We start from the raw sequence: 16,021 nt of genomic DNA, 5'->3' as shown, positions 1-16,021 counted from the left end.
TCCAATAACACAAAACGAATACAATGAAGGAATTCATTGGGCAGTTACTCAGATCTAAGGTCATAATATCCAGACCTTACCTTACCTTTTTCCAAAAAAGGTCATTCATGAAAGAGTCTTCACCTGTACACAGAAGAGCTGTGTTAATATCAGGTAGTCAACGTCTGAGCACATGGGCATCATGTGTTTACAGTCTCCTGGATGATGGCTTGTTTTTCCTTAAGGTTAGCCGGGGCAGTATTGAGTCGTAAGTCATTTTGAAAGAAAAGCGTCTGCCAAGTGAAGGACATGGGAGTGCAAATGTAAATGTCGTTTAGATGAAGCCGTTTTAGTGAGCGCCAGCTCGGATGTATGCACTGGGAGTCTGATGGCAGGTGTGGTTAGGGGTCATAAACCAAGATGGCGTATCGCCACTGAGACCACAGAGTGTGGGACATTACGGTAGAAGATGGCCACCTCTCGGGTCTCTGATCCAACCTTTCTGTTGATCTTCATCATGTTTGACTGTTCAGTAAAACCCCTGCTGTTCCTTTGATGAGAGAAGTGCTGTGTTATACATGGATAAGGACAGAAAGACAGAAATACTCATTTCTCGGTGGAGTGGCGGAACTTTTGGAGGCAGGAAGATTAGCGTGTCACTTATTCAAATTCCTTCTCAAAAATGGCCTTAAGCATGCAAAGCCTGCGGCGTCCCAAAGCGATAAGGCGGACGCAAACGCTGAGCGAGATTTATTAATGGGCATTCCGAAACCAAGGTCGAACAGGCCAGCACTGGTCAAGTCTTCAAGGGAGTCCGAAATATGAACGAAGCCAACACGAAAGACATATTCTGACACACAAGCACACATCGTAATCTGATACTGAGAATTAACACGAAATACGCTATCCAAACAGGCTGTAACGAAGACGGTGATCAGCAACACAAACAAGCAAACAAAGGGTATATATGGAAGCACTAAACAAGCTACACATGAAACCCATCAAAAGCGTGTCGGGTTACAAAACACGAGGAGGGCCTATGAAAGACACAACCACATGGCAAAATAAACAAAACATGCATGAAGGACATCTGGGGGAGGGGCTATCCTTGACAAAGGAGGGCTGATGTTCCTTCTGAAGGACTGTGATGGGCCACCTTTCAGTTGGATGGAGTTGATAATAAAATGGGGCCTTGCTGTAATGTTTTGGACATATCTGAGAGTTTTTAAAGTTAAACACACAAACATACAAAGGAACTGTGGTGTTTCTGAAAGTATACATGAGATAAATGATCTCTCAGAAGTCATACAAACAAACTCTACACACACACACACACACACACACACACACACACACACACACACACACACACACACACACACACACACACACACACACACACAGGTATAAGAGGATCAGTGGGGATGAAGCAAAGCTGTGAAGGATCACTCCTCCCCTGTGTCTGTCAGAAACTGAGTACCTGCGCTCCCCTCCTGTTCTCATCTCCTCTTACCCCCTCTCCTCCTCTGATCTCTCTCTCTACCTATCTCTCTCTACCTCTCTTACTCTCTGTCTCTCTCTATCCCTATTTCTGTTTCTCTCTCTCTTGGTCTACTTCTCTCTCTTTCTCTGTCTCTCTATTCCTATTTCTCTCTCTCTCCCCTCTCTCTCTCCTCTTTCTTTCTCCCTCTCTCCTTATCTCTCTATCTCTCTTCCCAGAGACTTTGCTCTTTAATGGAGGTTAAGGACAGCTCTAATCTCTTGGCAGAATAAACAGCTTCACCATACTTGACATTTCCTAATTCCTGTGTAATTATTCATTCACAGAGCCTTCAGCATTATAAACCCACATCGTTCTTTTCCTGGTGCTCGGGGCTGGCTCAAGTGCTGAAACACACACACACACACATCCAGCATTATTCTGAAGCCTATAGAAACCCCTGTTAAAGTAAAAGGACTGGTGAAATTTTTTAAAAATGTTTTAATGTTCTCATTTATTCATTGATTGATTTCATTTTTACATGCCTCTGCCCATCATTAAAAGGCTGCCTAACCCAGAGGTTCTGTTTGCAAAGCACACCCTGACTTGCTGGTGATGGGTGGGGTCATTAAACAGGCTGGCATCCCCATGTCCAGGAGCTTGGTCATTGCTTTTCCTAGAGGTCAGAACTGCCTCTTGACCCTCATAACATAACCTATGACCTCCTTGGCTAGCAACAGTAGAAGGGTGGGGGAGAGTTGACTCATCACTGTAGTCGCTCGCAGCGAACCGCAGCCTCCATCCCTTACCCCGCCCTTGGTCACCCTCACCCTGCCCTGACCTGACCCCACCCTCACACCCGCCCACCCTGATCTGCCCTGGCTCTGCCCCTGTGACCAAAAACCATAGAAATCTGTCAACATCTGCTGAAATCCTGACACAGACGTACTGGCACAGAGGTTTCAGATGAGCAGTTTTAGCAAAACACAGCAGAAAGCTCGAAGCCCAAGTCAGCTGTCAGGCAGTAATACCGATGTGTCCATTTGTGTGTGTGTGTGTGTGTGTGTGTGTGTGTGTGTGTGTGTTTGTGTGTGTGTGTGTGTGTGTGTGTGAGAGAGTGTGTGTGTGTGTGTGTGTGTACATTTTAATGTTTTGTAATGACAGCCTGAAAGCTGGTGAGTGAACATTTCAGCAGTATGTTATTACCACAGTACAAATGTATTTTAAGTGTTTAAGCACTTCCTCGTCATTCTCCAGAAAGTAAAAAAAAATTAAGAATACAGGCATCAAGCACTCGGAAACCTGCCCGTTAAACAGCTTATTAAAACCTGTGGAGCGATGTCTGTCAGGCTCCTGCTAATGGCTGACTAATTGCATTTTCATACCACGCCATCAACTATCCCTGCAGCCCCATAGACGAGGAGATCTGGTTTCCTTGGAAACATGCATAAGGACGCAGCTAAAAATAAAGGGCTTTTTTGACGTGAACCAACTGTCGGTCACCCTCGAGCGAACAGGTGTGATCTTCCCCTCAGTCCGATTACCCAAACCCACCAGAACGCACAGGTGACATGTGAAAAACAAGTTATTTCATCATCACCATCGTCATCGTAGTCATCATCATCGTCATCATCTCCTTTTTCCTTCTTCTTCTTATTATTAAGTGATTTTACTGGGGTCAGATGAGGTGAATAAGAATTAGAATAAATATTGTATTTGGTTGATGTTACACTTTGTATGTAAAAATCCTTGAGCAAACATCCCTGACTGGGTTTCATTTGAACAACATCAGTTTATTAGAGTTTAATCCACACACACGGACACACAAATTCAGCCCCCAGGGCCTTTGGCAGTAATTACAGAAACAGAGAGGGCATTGAGACTGTTTGTTATGTAATGGCGAGTCATTGATAACAAACACCTTTTCCTGCTATGGTGGGTCTCTGTGAGGCGGGCTGTGGACCTGCGGCGTGATGAGATTACAGCCGCCTCACTGCTCTTCCATTCATGCAGCTCCAGAAACAGGAAGACTGGGAATAGAAGGTGCGGTGTGCATGCGGCAGGAAGCCGCTGTCCCGCCCGCGCAGGTGTTTGGGGTCCATTGTCATGGGCAGCGCGAGAGATGACGGGGAGATGAGTGGGGGTGTGGAGACGAGCTCTCCTCGTTACCATTAACAAGAGGAAAAACGTCGTTTGTGTGGCGTAAACAGCGCCGCTTCAGAATCGCCCTGCTGGGGCACAGATAGGATGCTGTGTGTGTGTGTGTGTGTGTGTGTGTGTGTGTGTGTGTGTGTGTGTGTGTGTGTGTGTGTGCACGAGTGAGTGAGCACGTGTGCTTTTTTAACTATCAGAAGTGGAGAGGAAAGGGACAACCTGATGTTCCCCGAATTAAAAGACCTTCTTTTTACTCTCTGTGCACATGTGTTCATGTTAGCTTCATAATCTCATTTGTTTATTCAAGGTGGACAAGTTGATTGAGACACACACACACAAGTTAATGTGCAATTCCTCATGCTTTCATCTGTCTCTCTCTCTCTCTTTCTCTCTCTTTTGCCATTTTCCTATCCCTCTCTTGCGGGCAATGCCGCTCGCCAGACCTCGTCTCCGTCTGTGAGAAACGCGAGAGAATAAGAGACAAAGTGAGTCCATGGAAAGCCTTTAGTCCTGCACCTGTCAAATGACGCAGATATCTGTCTCAGGACATTACAAAGAGAGACGGAGCGAGAGAACGTGAGAAACGGCGAGAAACAGCAGGAGAAGTGACAAACAGCTTGTGATGCATACGAGAAGAGAACTAGCAAATGACTTTCCAGACGGATACCAGACAGAGAGGGAGTGAGAAAGGGAAAGACACTCCAGGCTTTCAACATTCAACTATGAAAATAGACCCTAATATGTGTCTGTCTGTATGACAACAGCAGTGATTGAAGCTGAGACACTTGTGACGGTTTCAGGCCTATACTACATTGTCATGGTTAGCGTGCACTTTTTTAAGTTGAACTATGTACGTCTATGTGTGTACAGAGATCTGTGTCAGTATTTGGGCGTGTGTGTGTATAATGGTCCACAAAACGCTAATCACAGCACATATCGAGTTGTCATGGAAACCTGGTTCATTGCAGAACTTTGGTTAGCTGTGCGTGGGTTAGTGAACTGTCATGAGCTGCCTCTATCTCTCTGTCTCTGTCTGTCTCTCTGTCTGTCATTATTTTGAACACGTGTCTCTGTGCATTCATCTCTTCAGCTGTCTTTCTTTCTTTCCTTCTTCACTGTAACTGGGCAGACATCCAGGTATCTGCAGAACTTTCCAACATTCCAGAAGGATTCCTACTCTGTGGTGGAGGCATGCTGAGTGATTGAGATTAAATGATTCGTGTTTCTGTCATTCTGTCTTAGTCTCTTTCTACCCCCATCTATCCTAATCTTCTGTTTCATATTCATCATTCTTTTCTCTCTCTCTCTCTCTCTCCCTCTCTCTCTATAACGCTTGCCTTCCTTAGCAAAAACACTAAATGACTATGTGAGCCTAAACAATTTTTTTCCTCTCATTTCACTTCACTTCAAGATGCAACATTATTTTGAACACGTGTCTCCCTTAAGAATTTTGAGTGGCAAACACCACTAAAGTGCAAAGTAATTACACACATTTCCATGTTTTATTTTATATCTCATGTTTATTTATAGATTTCGAGCACCCTGCCAGTGCAGGAAGCAGCAGAGTTTTAGACTCTCTTAGGTAGAACCTCTTTGGGTCTTGGAAGCTTCTCTTCCATTTAAGATTTATCCTTTTAAGTATCCCTAAATGAATCTCTAAAATTCAAGGTGCGTAAATGCTACTACCATCGCATTCTTTTGAACTGCCAGTAATCCAATGGCTGAATATTTCACGCTTTGGACACCATCTTGTTATTCATCTGTTATGCAGAATGTCCTTTTAAATAGCATTTGTTCACAAACTGATGCACTGCATCTTGCATCACTGACAGTAGCCTAAGGTAGCAGATGAGGTAGCAGACGAGGTAGCAGACGAGGTAGCAGACGAGCTAACAGATGAGGTAACAGACTGTTGCTTTGATGCCAAAGCAGAAACACCACAGCACACAGCCCCAAAGCTCTAATTTAACATGCAGATAGATTCAAGATAGATAGTGCATAGAATGATATAGTGCCTATAATGATAGTGTATATAATGATAGTGCACTAGAATGATAGTGTATAGAATTAAAGTGCATAGAATAAAAGTGCACAGAATGATAGTGAATAGAATGGGGACAGTGATATCAGTAATGCGTTACCCTAATCTTACCACTTTTTTAAAATGTAAATGTGCCATATTTTGTCAATTGTGATTTTTACACCCCAATTGAAATTTGTCCTCCACTTTTAACCCATCTGTGCAGTCAGAACACACACAGACATACACACTAGTGATTACTAGGGGGCTGTGGATCACACGTGCCCAGATCGGTGGGCAGCCCTAGCCCGGCGCCCGGGGAGCAGTTGGGGTTAGGTGCCTTGCTCAAGGGCACCTCAGTCATGGCCTTAGGTCTGGGAATCGAACCCACGACCCTCCGGTCACAAGACCAGTTCCCTAACCGCCAGGCCATGACTGCCCTGTTTTAGTAACATAATATAACAAGTTACGATTTCCAGTTCGGTAATCAGATTAAAGTTACTTATGCAAGTAACTGTGTGTTACAATTTTTATTTTCCTTAGTAAAAATATAGATTTTTTTTCTTTATTCTTGGCTCAGTTATACTGAGCATCTGACCATAGCGCTCGACACCGCACTAAGAGCGCGAGCGTGTTAATGTCATTCTGTGCAGTGTTCTCTGTAACGACATGTGGTAGTGTAAACAAATAACCCTCAAAAACAGGGGAAGGAACATTTATCTGTTGAATTTTAATGTTGCTTTGTGTTCTTGGTTTGTAAAGTGCTGGAATTTTGGCTAAAGTAGCCTACTTTAAAATGCTTGAAATTGTAATGGTATTTTGTTTCACAAGTAGCTGTCTGACTGAATAGCAACAAAAACATAATGTCAGGAGATACATTATTAAAATGTCAGGAGATGCATTGTTACTGTTATAAATGTACTTCCAATAAAGTGAGTATTGGAAAAACAATTTTTTCTGCTAAATGTAACTACTAAAGTGACTTGTAATCTAACGTAGTTTCTTTTAAAATCAAGTAATATGTAACGTAACTAAGTTACTTTTAAAAGGAGTAATCAGTAATCAGTAATCTTTTTCAAGGTAACTAAGCCATTACAGAATGTTGATAACCATATTTTTCCTTTATATTTGAAACTTTGTTACATGAGCTGACCAACATGCTACCATGTTCAGGTTCAGGTGTTCAGTATGGAGTGTTTGATGGCGTTTTGTTTTGTCATGACAAAGCATTTTAAAATGTCTCACTAATGAATTGCAAATAAAAACATAAAAACAATCACATAATCATTCACTGGCTGCTGCAAATGCAGCAAATACTTGGGACATCCAGGGCATCAACTACAGCTATATCAGCTACATCAGCTATCAGCTATCAGCTATGTTCCTGAGTCCCTGAGTCCCTGAGCTAGTGTAAGATACCAGCAGCGCTGTACATCTCCGCTTTGGAAACGCGGACCTGTCTTGGTTGTCCTTTCTCAAGTGTCCTGCACAGGTGTCCTGCTCAAGAGTTCTGCTCAGGCTTCCCGATATTGGCTGAGGACTGTTCTTTCCAGCGAGCGTGTTCCCACAGACACAGAGCTGGACCAAACTTTATGGCTTTTGATCCCCTGGCTGCTTGCAGGCTTGTTCCTATGGTCCTCGCTGGGTGACCCATGGTCTCCCGAAGACCTCCGCTCTTGCGGATCGCAGTCGGCTTTTCTCCGGGAACACTCCATTGCCCTGCCGTGTCCCGTTCGTCTTCCTACCCCCTGCCATCAAGACTCACGCCGCCTTCCCCCATCATGCTTTGCAGTCGGGGGTGTTTCTCAGCGGGAGGGGCTCTGTTAGCTTCCTGTGTAAAACTTAACGCTTCCATTATAGTTACTTGGGAACATAAAATGTGTTCCGCACATGCCTTTGGGAAACACTCCAGCTGCGAGCTGATGTGAGTCTGTTCCTCCACCGAGGCGTCCCACCGTCCTTCTGTCTACGTCGTATTTATGAGGTGCTCCTGCTTTTGTTGTTTCACGGTTTCTCCCCATCATGGAGGAGTGTGACTCCAGATTTGCCTTAGGCCTCTTAGTGGTGTCTTTTACTGTGACTGGTCTCTCGCTGGTCTCTCTCTCTGCTCTTACTGTGACCGGTCTCTCACTGGTCTCTCTGGTCTTAGTGTGACTGGTCTCTCGCTATCCTCTCTGGTCTTACTGTGTCTGGTCTCTCACTGGTCTCTCTCTCTGGTTTTACTGTGACTGGTCTCTCGCTGGTGACTGGATACAGTGCTCTGGGCACTGGTTCTGGGCTGCTGAATCAAGTTTTGTCTGTTTTGTAATGACCCTTCACTTGAATGGCTACAGCCAGAACATGTGTTTGATGTTGATCAGACAATTTTAGCCTGTTTTAGTCCATTCAGGTCATTCTAAGTCTGCTTGCCTCTTTGATTTAGAGATCAGACAGTGCTCAGACCATTATGGGACATCAAAAGTCTGACCTAAAAGATAAAAAAAAACAAAAACCTGAGAAAACCCAACTCTGTACATAAAGAAGGAGAGAGAGAGCAGGGCAGCCCTCTCAAACATTCCTCTCATCTGCAGGGGCTTTATTTCACACTCCACCCCCAACCTGCTCTTCCGTGGGTGTAAGAGGTGGTGCAGGGAAAATGGTTGCTGTTAAAATGGAGAACATGGCTTCAGCCTTTCAGTGCGGTCAGAGTGTGATTACTCACATTGGCCAGGAGGTCTGAACGGAGACTTCTACTACTGAGAAGCCTGCACTCAAAGACCTGCAGCTTCTCAATCTAAGGAGTGAAAAGGGGAGATAGTGACTGGGAAAGAAGTAGGGAGAGAGACAGGTGGAGAGAGAGACAGGTGGAGAGAGAGACGGCGACAGAGAGATTGGTCATGGGCTGGGTAGCATTCAGAATCAAGGACACTTACAGAAGTATCGCAGAGACCGACAGTTACAGTGGGATGAGAAGAAAGAGAAGAAGGAAATGAGATGGGGGTGGGGGGGCTTTTATCTGACGGCTATAAGTTGATTTTTAAAGAAACGGGATTCTGTCTTGTTACTTAGCATCGGGAAAAGCAGAGAGAAGTGCATCATGGGAGTATTAGACTTCAGTTCTGTGAGGTGTGAATATGTTTGATGAAAGACCTGCCACCATCACTGGCACAAAGCTAAAGATGGAAGGCATATGCTTAAGCCAACACACACACACACACACAAACACAACACACACACACACACACACACACACACACACACACACACACACACACACGCCCTCAAACACCCACACAACACACACATGCCCACGCAGCACACACGTCCACACCCTCAGACACCCACACAGCACACACACGCGGTGTGTGTGCCACGCGGAACACACATGCCCAGTGCTGGTTTGCTGTTTTTCTGCCTTCAGAATATTGTGCTGTCTCTTTATCCCTCTCTTTTCCTCTCTTTCTCTCTCTCTCCCTCTCACACTTGCTATTCGTTCTGTTCTGTTCATTTTCCTCTACATGAAACTACTGTTACATGATTTTCTCTTTCTCTCTCTCTCTCTCTCTCTCTCTCTCTCTCTCTCTCTCTCTCAGGGAGGTGTTAGAACACAAGAGGTCAGTGGTGTGTGCTGGTCTGCCATCTACAGAACTGCATGAGAGCCACAGAGGCAGTCTGACAGCACCCCTTCCCCCAGACAAACGAGGTGTGTGTGTGTGTGTGTGTGTGTGTGTGTGTGTGTGTGTGTGTGTGTGTGTGTGTGTGTGTGTGTGTACGTACATGTGTGTGTACGCTGTAGTTGCCCAGGAAATTCTGAGTACAAGAGGACGTGATTACATTTGTGGTCACAGTGTTTGTATGTGTGTGTGTGTGTGTGTGTGTGTGTGTGTGTAAGGGTGGAGAGAAAGGTAATGACAACTCATTCACACTGTGGAACTTTCAGCCCAACATTTGACTACCGCAAACTTCTTATTCTCTCTCTATGGTGTTCCCATGGTGATGTGCAGATTCAGGGTCTAATCGCTATTTTCACTGCATTAACAATGGACCCTGATGGCAGCAGCACTGAGTGTATAGACTGTGGGTGTACTTACACTGTACTGTGGGTGTACTTACACTGTACTGTGGGTGTACTTACACTGTACTGTGGGTGTACTTACACTCTACTGTGGGTGTACTTCAGGGATGTAGTGGGGGGGACGCCCCACTTATTTTAAACAGGTGTTAAAATATTTTATTTTGTTAATATATTTTTTACGCCGTCCCCCCACTTATTTTAACAGATGTTGCTCTTGCTGAGACTGTTACGGCTAAAGCTAGGTTTATACTTGATGCGTTAGTAATTCGCCAACCACTGGCGATCGATCGATCGCGATATAATGCTTAATTTGTGTTCAGTTTACATCTCTCCCGTCAAAAACTCACCCCCCCGTCAACAACTTACATTCGCCACCCAAGTCGACCCCTCACTTATTTTTTTAGGACTACACCATAGGTGTACTTACACTCTACTGTGGGTGTAATTACTCTCTACTGTGGGTGTACTTACACTCTACTCCTGTTACCATATGTGTGGTAACTGGACAGTCTCTCTCTCTGAATTCAGTTCAGTCCAAAAGGTGCTTTATTGGCATAACAAATAATGGTGCATTTGTATTGCCCTTGAGTAACTTGGGTTACAGTTTGAAAGTATTAAAGAATATATCTCTCCTCTCTGTCTCTGTCTCTGTCTCTGTCTCTCTCTCTCTCTCTCTCTCTCTCTCTCTCTCTGTCTCTGTCTTTCTCTCACAGCTGTGATCATTCCTTTGGTTGATGAGGATGAAAATGTTGTCATATCTCTTGTGCTGGTGAGTTTGCTATCTAACACCATGAAAATAAAACTCAAATATGACCCCATCAGGCAGCTACGTCTCTCCCACAGGACCCTGTCAGGCAGCTACGTGTCTCCCACACAACCCCGTCAGACAGCTACGTCTCTCCCACACGACCCCGTCAGACAGCTATGTGTCTCCCACACAACCTCGTCAGACAGCTATGTCTCTCCCACACGACCCCGTCAGACAGCTACGTCTCTCCCACACGACCCCATCAGACAGCTATGTCTTTCCCACACGACCCCGTCAGACAGCTACGTGTCTCCCACATGACCCCATCAGACAGCTACGTCTCTCCCACACGACCCCGTCAGACAGCTACGTGTCTCCCACACGACCCCATCAGACAGCTACGTCTCTCCCACACGACCCCGTCAGACAGCTACATCTCTCCCACACGACCCTGTCAGGCAGCTACGTCTCTCCCACACGACCCCGTCAGACAGCTATGCGTCTCCCACACGACCCCATCAGACAGCTACGTGTCTCCCACACGACCCCATCAGACAGCTACGTGTCTCCCACACGACCCCGTCAGACAGCTACGTCTCTCCCACACGACCCCGTCAGACAGCTACGTCTCTCCCACACGACCCCGTCAGACAGCTACGTCTCTCCCACATGACCCCGTCAGACAGCTACGTCTCTCCCACACGACCCCGTCAGACAGCTATGTGTCTCCCACACAACCTCGTCAGACAGCTACGTCTCTCCCACACGACCCCGTCAGATAGCTACGTCTCTCCCACACGACCCCGTCAGACAGCTACGTGTCTCCCACACGACCCCGTCAGACAGCTACATCTCTCCCACACGACCCCATCAGACAGCTACGTGTCTCCCACACGACCCCGTCAGACAGCTACGTGTCTCCCACACGACCCAGTCAGACAGCTACGTCTCTCCCACACGACCCCGTCAGACAGCTACGTCTCTCCCACACGACCCCGTCAGACAGCTACGTCTCTCCCACACGACCCCGTCAGACAGCTACGTATCTCCCACACGACCCCGTCAGACAGCTACGTCTCTCCCACACGACCCCGTCAGACAGCTACGTCTCTCCCACACGACCCCGTCAGGCAGCTACGTCTCTCCCACATGACCCCGTCAGACAGCTACGTCTCTCCCACACGACCCCGTCAGACAGCTACGTGTCTCCCACACGACCCCGTCAGACAGCTACGTGTCTCCCACACGACCCCATCAGACAGCTACGTCTCTCCCACACGACCCCGTCAGGAATGTCTGACTCTACTATAGCGCCAGCAGCAGCGTTCCAGGTTTAATTCCAAAAGTCCAAATCTGAGAACTTTTGGAATTAAACCTGCTGCTCCAGTCCAGGCTGGAAACAACAGGTTTCAGGAACATTGGTCAGCCGGTGGACTGCAGAGGGATCATCACCCTGGACGCAGATCACATCTGTAGCACTTGCTTTGGAAATCTTTATGTGCAAACTTTTCATTAAAAACTTTCTTGTGCTTTGTAGATATGGAAGTGTATGGCTGAAAAGTAACTGGCTTGAGGAATAATTCAGACCAGATTCTGATTTATTCCTCATTTGATTATATATTAAATATATTAAGAAAATCAAAATAAAACTGAAGAAAAGTGGAAAGTATGAATACATGTAAATGTACTCTCTCTATATATAAAGTATGAATACATGTAAATGTACTCTATACATATATAAAGTATGAATACATGTAAATGTACTCTATTACATATATAAAGTATGAATGTAAATGTACTCTGCCACTGTAAACATTGCAGTTCCTGGTGTGTCAAAAAGATTTGTAAGGTTAAACCCCGATGAGCCAGTGGTGATGTGTTTACAGCGTGTCATGGAGTTCGCACTATGGATGTGAGACATTTTCATTTCATCCTGCCACTGTTCCCGCCAGCAAAATGACTTTAGCAGCACAGGGACTCATCCCAGATTCAGCGCACACTTCTGACATGCCGATGCATTCGCTGAAATTGCCCCGTATTCTCCGTATTCTCTGAGTCATCTGATGAAATATTCTCTGCCCTTAAACTCATGGCCGACATGTCCAGGTGTGAATCCAACGGCCCGGTGGGAGACAGAACCTTCCTAGATGTTTCTGCTCCATGCAGGAACAGAAATGAACTAGTACTCAGTGACAAAGCACTTAGGGACCACAGTTCATAGCACAAATAAAAACAGAGACAGAAAGACAAACACTCTCACACATGTCCACTAATTCTTTGTCTCACCCTCTATGTGTGTCATTCACACACACACACATAATTCAAGAGAATGTATTACAAAGTATTAAAAATGTGGATGATGTTAGAATGTTATTTTAAGCATTCACCATTTTTTTTATAAAAAAATGGAACAGTAATAAACTCACGTGGCGAACGCAGTGGAAAATTGCTTAAAATATCCCTGAAAATACAGTGAAAATATCCCGTCTTCCTGTAGTCAGTGCAGTGAGTTTTTCTGCAGTTAATCCTAATCTAAAAGGTGCCGTCTTGATGTCACTGGGACATCCTGATTAGTGTGAAGCCGTATGATCCATTGAAACAAATATATGTCCACCTAGAATCTGTCACTCATATATGATCAATAAAGCATATTGATTCACGTGTGCAAACGGTACAATTGATGGATGTTTGACAGCATCGCTATGGAAACACTGCCCCCTCCCCTCGCTGCCCAGCCTGCTCTGCTCTGCAGTGTGTGTTCGAGGGGTGACCTGTACAAACTGTACCCAACAGGACCTCACAGTCTCCCTCAAGGAGAAACGTTCTGGTGACGCAAGCGAGCCTTTTACTGAACATTGGACTGGTTGTCAGAGGACACACTTTGTATATGTAGATTTGCTACCCAGAAGGGAAGATGAACCCATTTAGATTAAAGTTACATTTAGGTTCCCTGGGTCTTTAAGGAGGTTCAGGACTCTGAGTCTGTGTGTGTGGTTTATGGTGTCTACCGTGTCAAAAGTTGATGTCACTCGAATAGTCACTCCTTTATCATCTATCATCATTATCTATTCTTTATCATCTTCAGTGTCTTCATATTGGTATCTCAACAGGTTTGCTGCCAAAGGCTGACAGATCAGGATGAGAAGAACCTCAGTCTTCTGGAAAAACATGTAAGACCCAAATGTAAATGCACACACACACACACACACACACACACACACACACACACACACACACACACACACACACACACACACACACACACAGCACACAGAAGGTTAAGGATGTGGCATTTCGTATTTCCTGCAGTGAAGCAAATTCTGGCCAGTCTCCCCACATCTAGGTAGGAGAACTAGGTTGCTAACATCCTAGCAGCCAGTGGGCAGACACAGCTGCATTTGATTTAGATGTCTGAATCATTACTGCGACTGAATGATGATGGTGTCATGGACAGATCAGATCCCACTTGATCCCACACCTTTAGATTTCAATTGTTTTATCTCTTATTTCTGACGCTCCACCTCAGGTGACTGGGAGAGTATGTGTGGAAATCACTGCAAGCTGGAAAAAAATTATTTTCATTTTTTCCTCGCCGAGTCTCAAGGTTCCCGTTTACCCTGGGTTCAGGGACTGAGGTTCTGGGGCGTTCTTCCAGAACTGACTTTATCTGTAGACACACACACGTCTACACACAGTCATCCACATAGACACACACTCACACACCATAGACACACACACACACATTCACACTCACTCACTCATGGTCTCTTCTACACACACTCATACATATGCACGTGCACACAGACACACACGCACACACTCACACACGCACGCACACACACACACACACACACACACACACACACACACACACACACACACACACACACACACACACACACACACACACACACACACACACATCCTAACCAACCAAAGTAGAGCAACCTTCCCCTTGTTTAGTGTGTGTGCTGGTGCGCCCTCAGTGTTGTTGGCCTGTTATGGGCCTGGTTCTGTCAGCACTGTGGGCTGGTATCAGCGGGCCTGTGCGTGCTGTAGTGTTCTGCAGGTGAGTTGTGCTCAGTGTGTGTGTCATGTTCAGTAGCTCTAGAGCAGCAGGCAGGCAGACCAGGAGGCAAAAGCTTTCGCGACAAGAGAAGTGTGTGTGTGTGTGTGTGTGTGTGTGTGTGTGTGTGAGATGTTTGAAGTCTCTCTTTCCTCTAGTTGTTCCTCAGAGTTCAGCTAGTCCCCCAGTGCCCCACGGGGGACCCTAAGAAATGATGTTGCATGCAGAGAGGGAGAACGATCTACACACAGTGTGATATCAAGAGAATGAAAGGAGACAGAGAGAGAGAGAGAGAGAGAGAGAGAGAGAGAGAGGAATGACCTTTCTGGAGAAAATAACAAAGATTGAAGAAACCTCAGGGAATGAGATGAGGCTGTTTGGAAAGCAGTTTTGGATGACAAAACCCCTAAGGGCTGTTTTATTCAAAAACGAGTTTGATAGTCGTTTCCCGTCTCATTTGAATGTGTGATTGATTGAGTGCACAACAGACCTGTTAGGACGCATTAGTAATAATATGCTGGCTGAGATCTACCCTCACACGCTGCAGCTGGAGCGACTGTCATCTTTGTGAGCAGACCTGATGTTCATGTTGATGTTCACATTTTTCATGTGTCCCTGCTAGCTTGCCGTAGCCTGTAAAAGAGTCCGGGCAATACACAGGTCCTCCGCCTGGCCCACAACTCCGCGTATTACTTCACCTCTGAAGGGGAACACCACCACCTCCACCACCACCCCCACCAAGGAACGGGACTACAGAGAATTGGACCGCAAGATTCTGCAGCTTTGTGGTATGAACACACACACACAAACCAAAACCCACAAACGTACTCGCTTGCACTCTTTCTCTCTCTCTCTTTCTCTCTCTCTCTCTCTCTCTCTGCTTAGAGAAGCACATTATTGTATAATTAATTCGTTCTCTCTCTCTCTCTTTCTCTCTCTCTCTCTCTCTGTGTATGTGGCTTTCTATGTCTCTCTGTCTCTCTCATTCTCGTGTTCCACAGTTGTGTGCTACATTATTCTGTAGTTCCTTGGTATGCACACACATACACACTCACAAAAAAAGACCACAATGTTTTGGTACATAATACACACACACACACACACACACACACACACACACACACACACACACACACACACACACACACACACACACACACACACACACACACACACACACTCATATTATATCCCTCATTTAATTCTTGATTTATCTTGATACATATCTTTTGGCATAATGTATTCAAATTGTATTCAGATTGTAATATATTCATGGTACCAGAACTAAAGCTTTGTGGTCCAACAGACACCAATAATTAGAGCTGTGTGCTTATGAATGTTATGGGTGTCAAACGTATGTCACATTCAGCAAGGGCAACTGCAAAGGGTTTCTAGCAAAGTTCTAAACTGCACGGATTTAGTTGTGTTTGCTCGTTAAAGTTGTGCTTGTTAAAGTTCAGTTTGTTTGGCCAGATAATTGGGGCCCTTTGAAAAGCATTCTGTGTGCATACAGCCAACAG

General features: G+C 45.5%; 1 protein-coding gene across 1 annotated transcript in view; it reads left to right on the top strand.

Annotated features, from left to right (window-relative positions):
* pde2a (phosphodiesterase 2A) overlaps positions 1 to 16,021 on the top strand; it is an 82,944-nt gene that overhangs the window by 37,619 nt on the left and 29,304 nt on the right. Inside the window, exons 4-7 of the mRNA XM_076994445.1 lie at positions 9,206 to 9,315; positions 10,401 to 10,456; positions 13,546 to 13,605; positions 15,124 to 15,289. Of these exons, the coding sequence (XP_076850560.1) occupies positions 9,206 to 9,315; positions 10,401 to 10,456; positions 13,546 to 13,605; positions 15,124 to 15,289 (392 nt within the window). The remainder of the gene's footprint in view (positions 1 to 9,205; positions 9,316 to 10,400; positions 10,457 to 13,545; positions 13,606 to 15,123; positions 15,290 to 16,021) is intronic.

This window comes from Brachyhypopomus gauderio, unplaced genomic scaffold, assembly GCF_052324685.1.
Source record: "Brachyhypopomus gauderio isolate BG-103 unplaced genomic scaffold, BGAUD_0.2 sc141, whole genome shotgun sequence".
Lineage (NCBI taxonomy): Eukaryota > Metazoa > Chordata > Actinopteri > Gymnotiformes > Hypopomidae > Brachyhypopomus > Brachyhypopomus gauderio.
The sequence above is the reverse complement of the archived record's forward strand: the minus strand, read 5'-3'. Positions and strand labels throughout refer to the sequence as shown.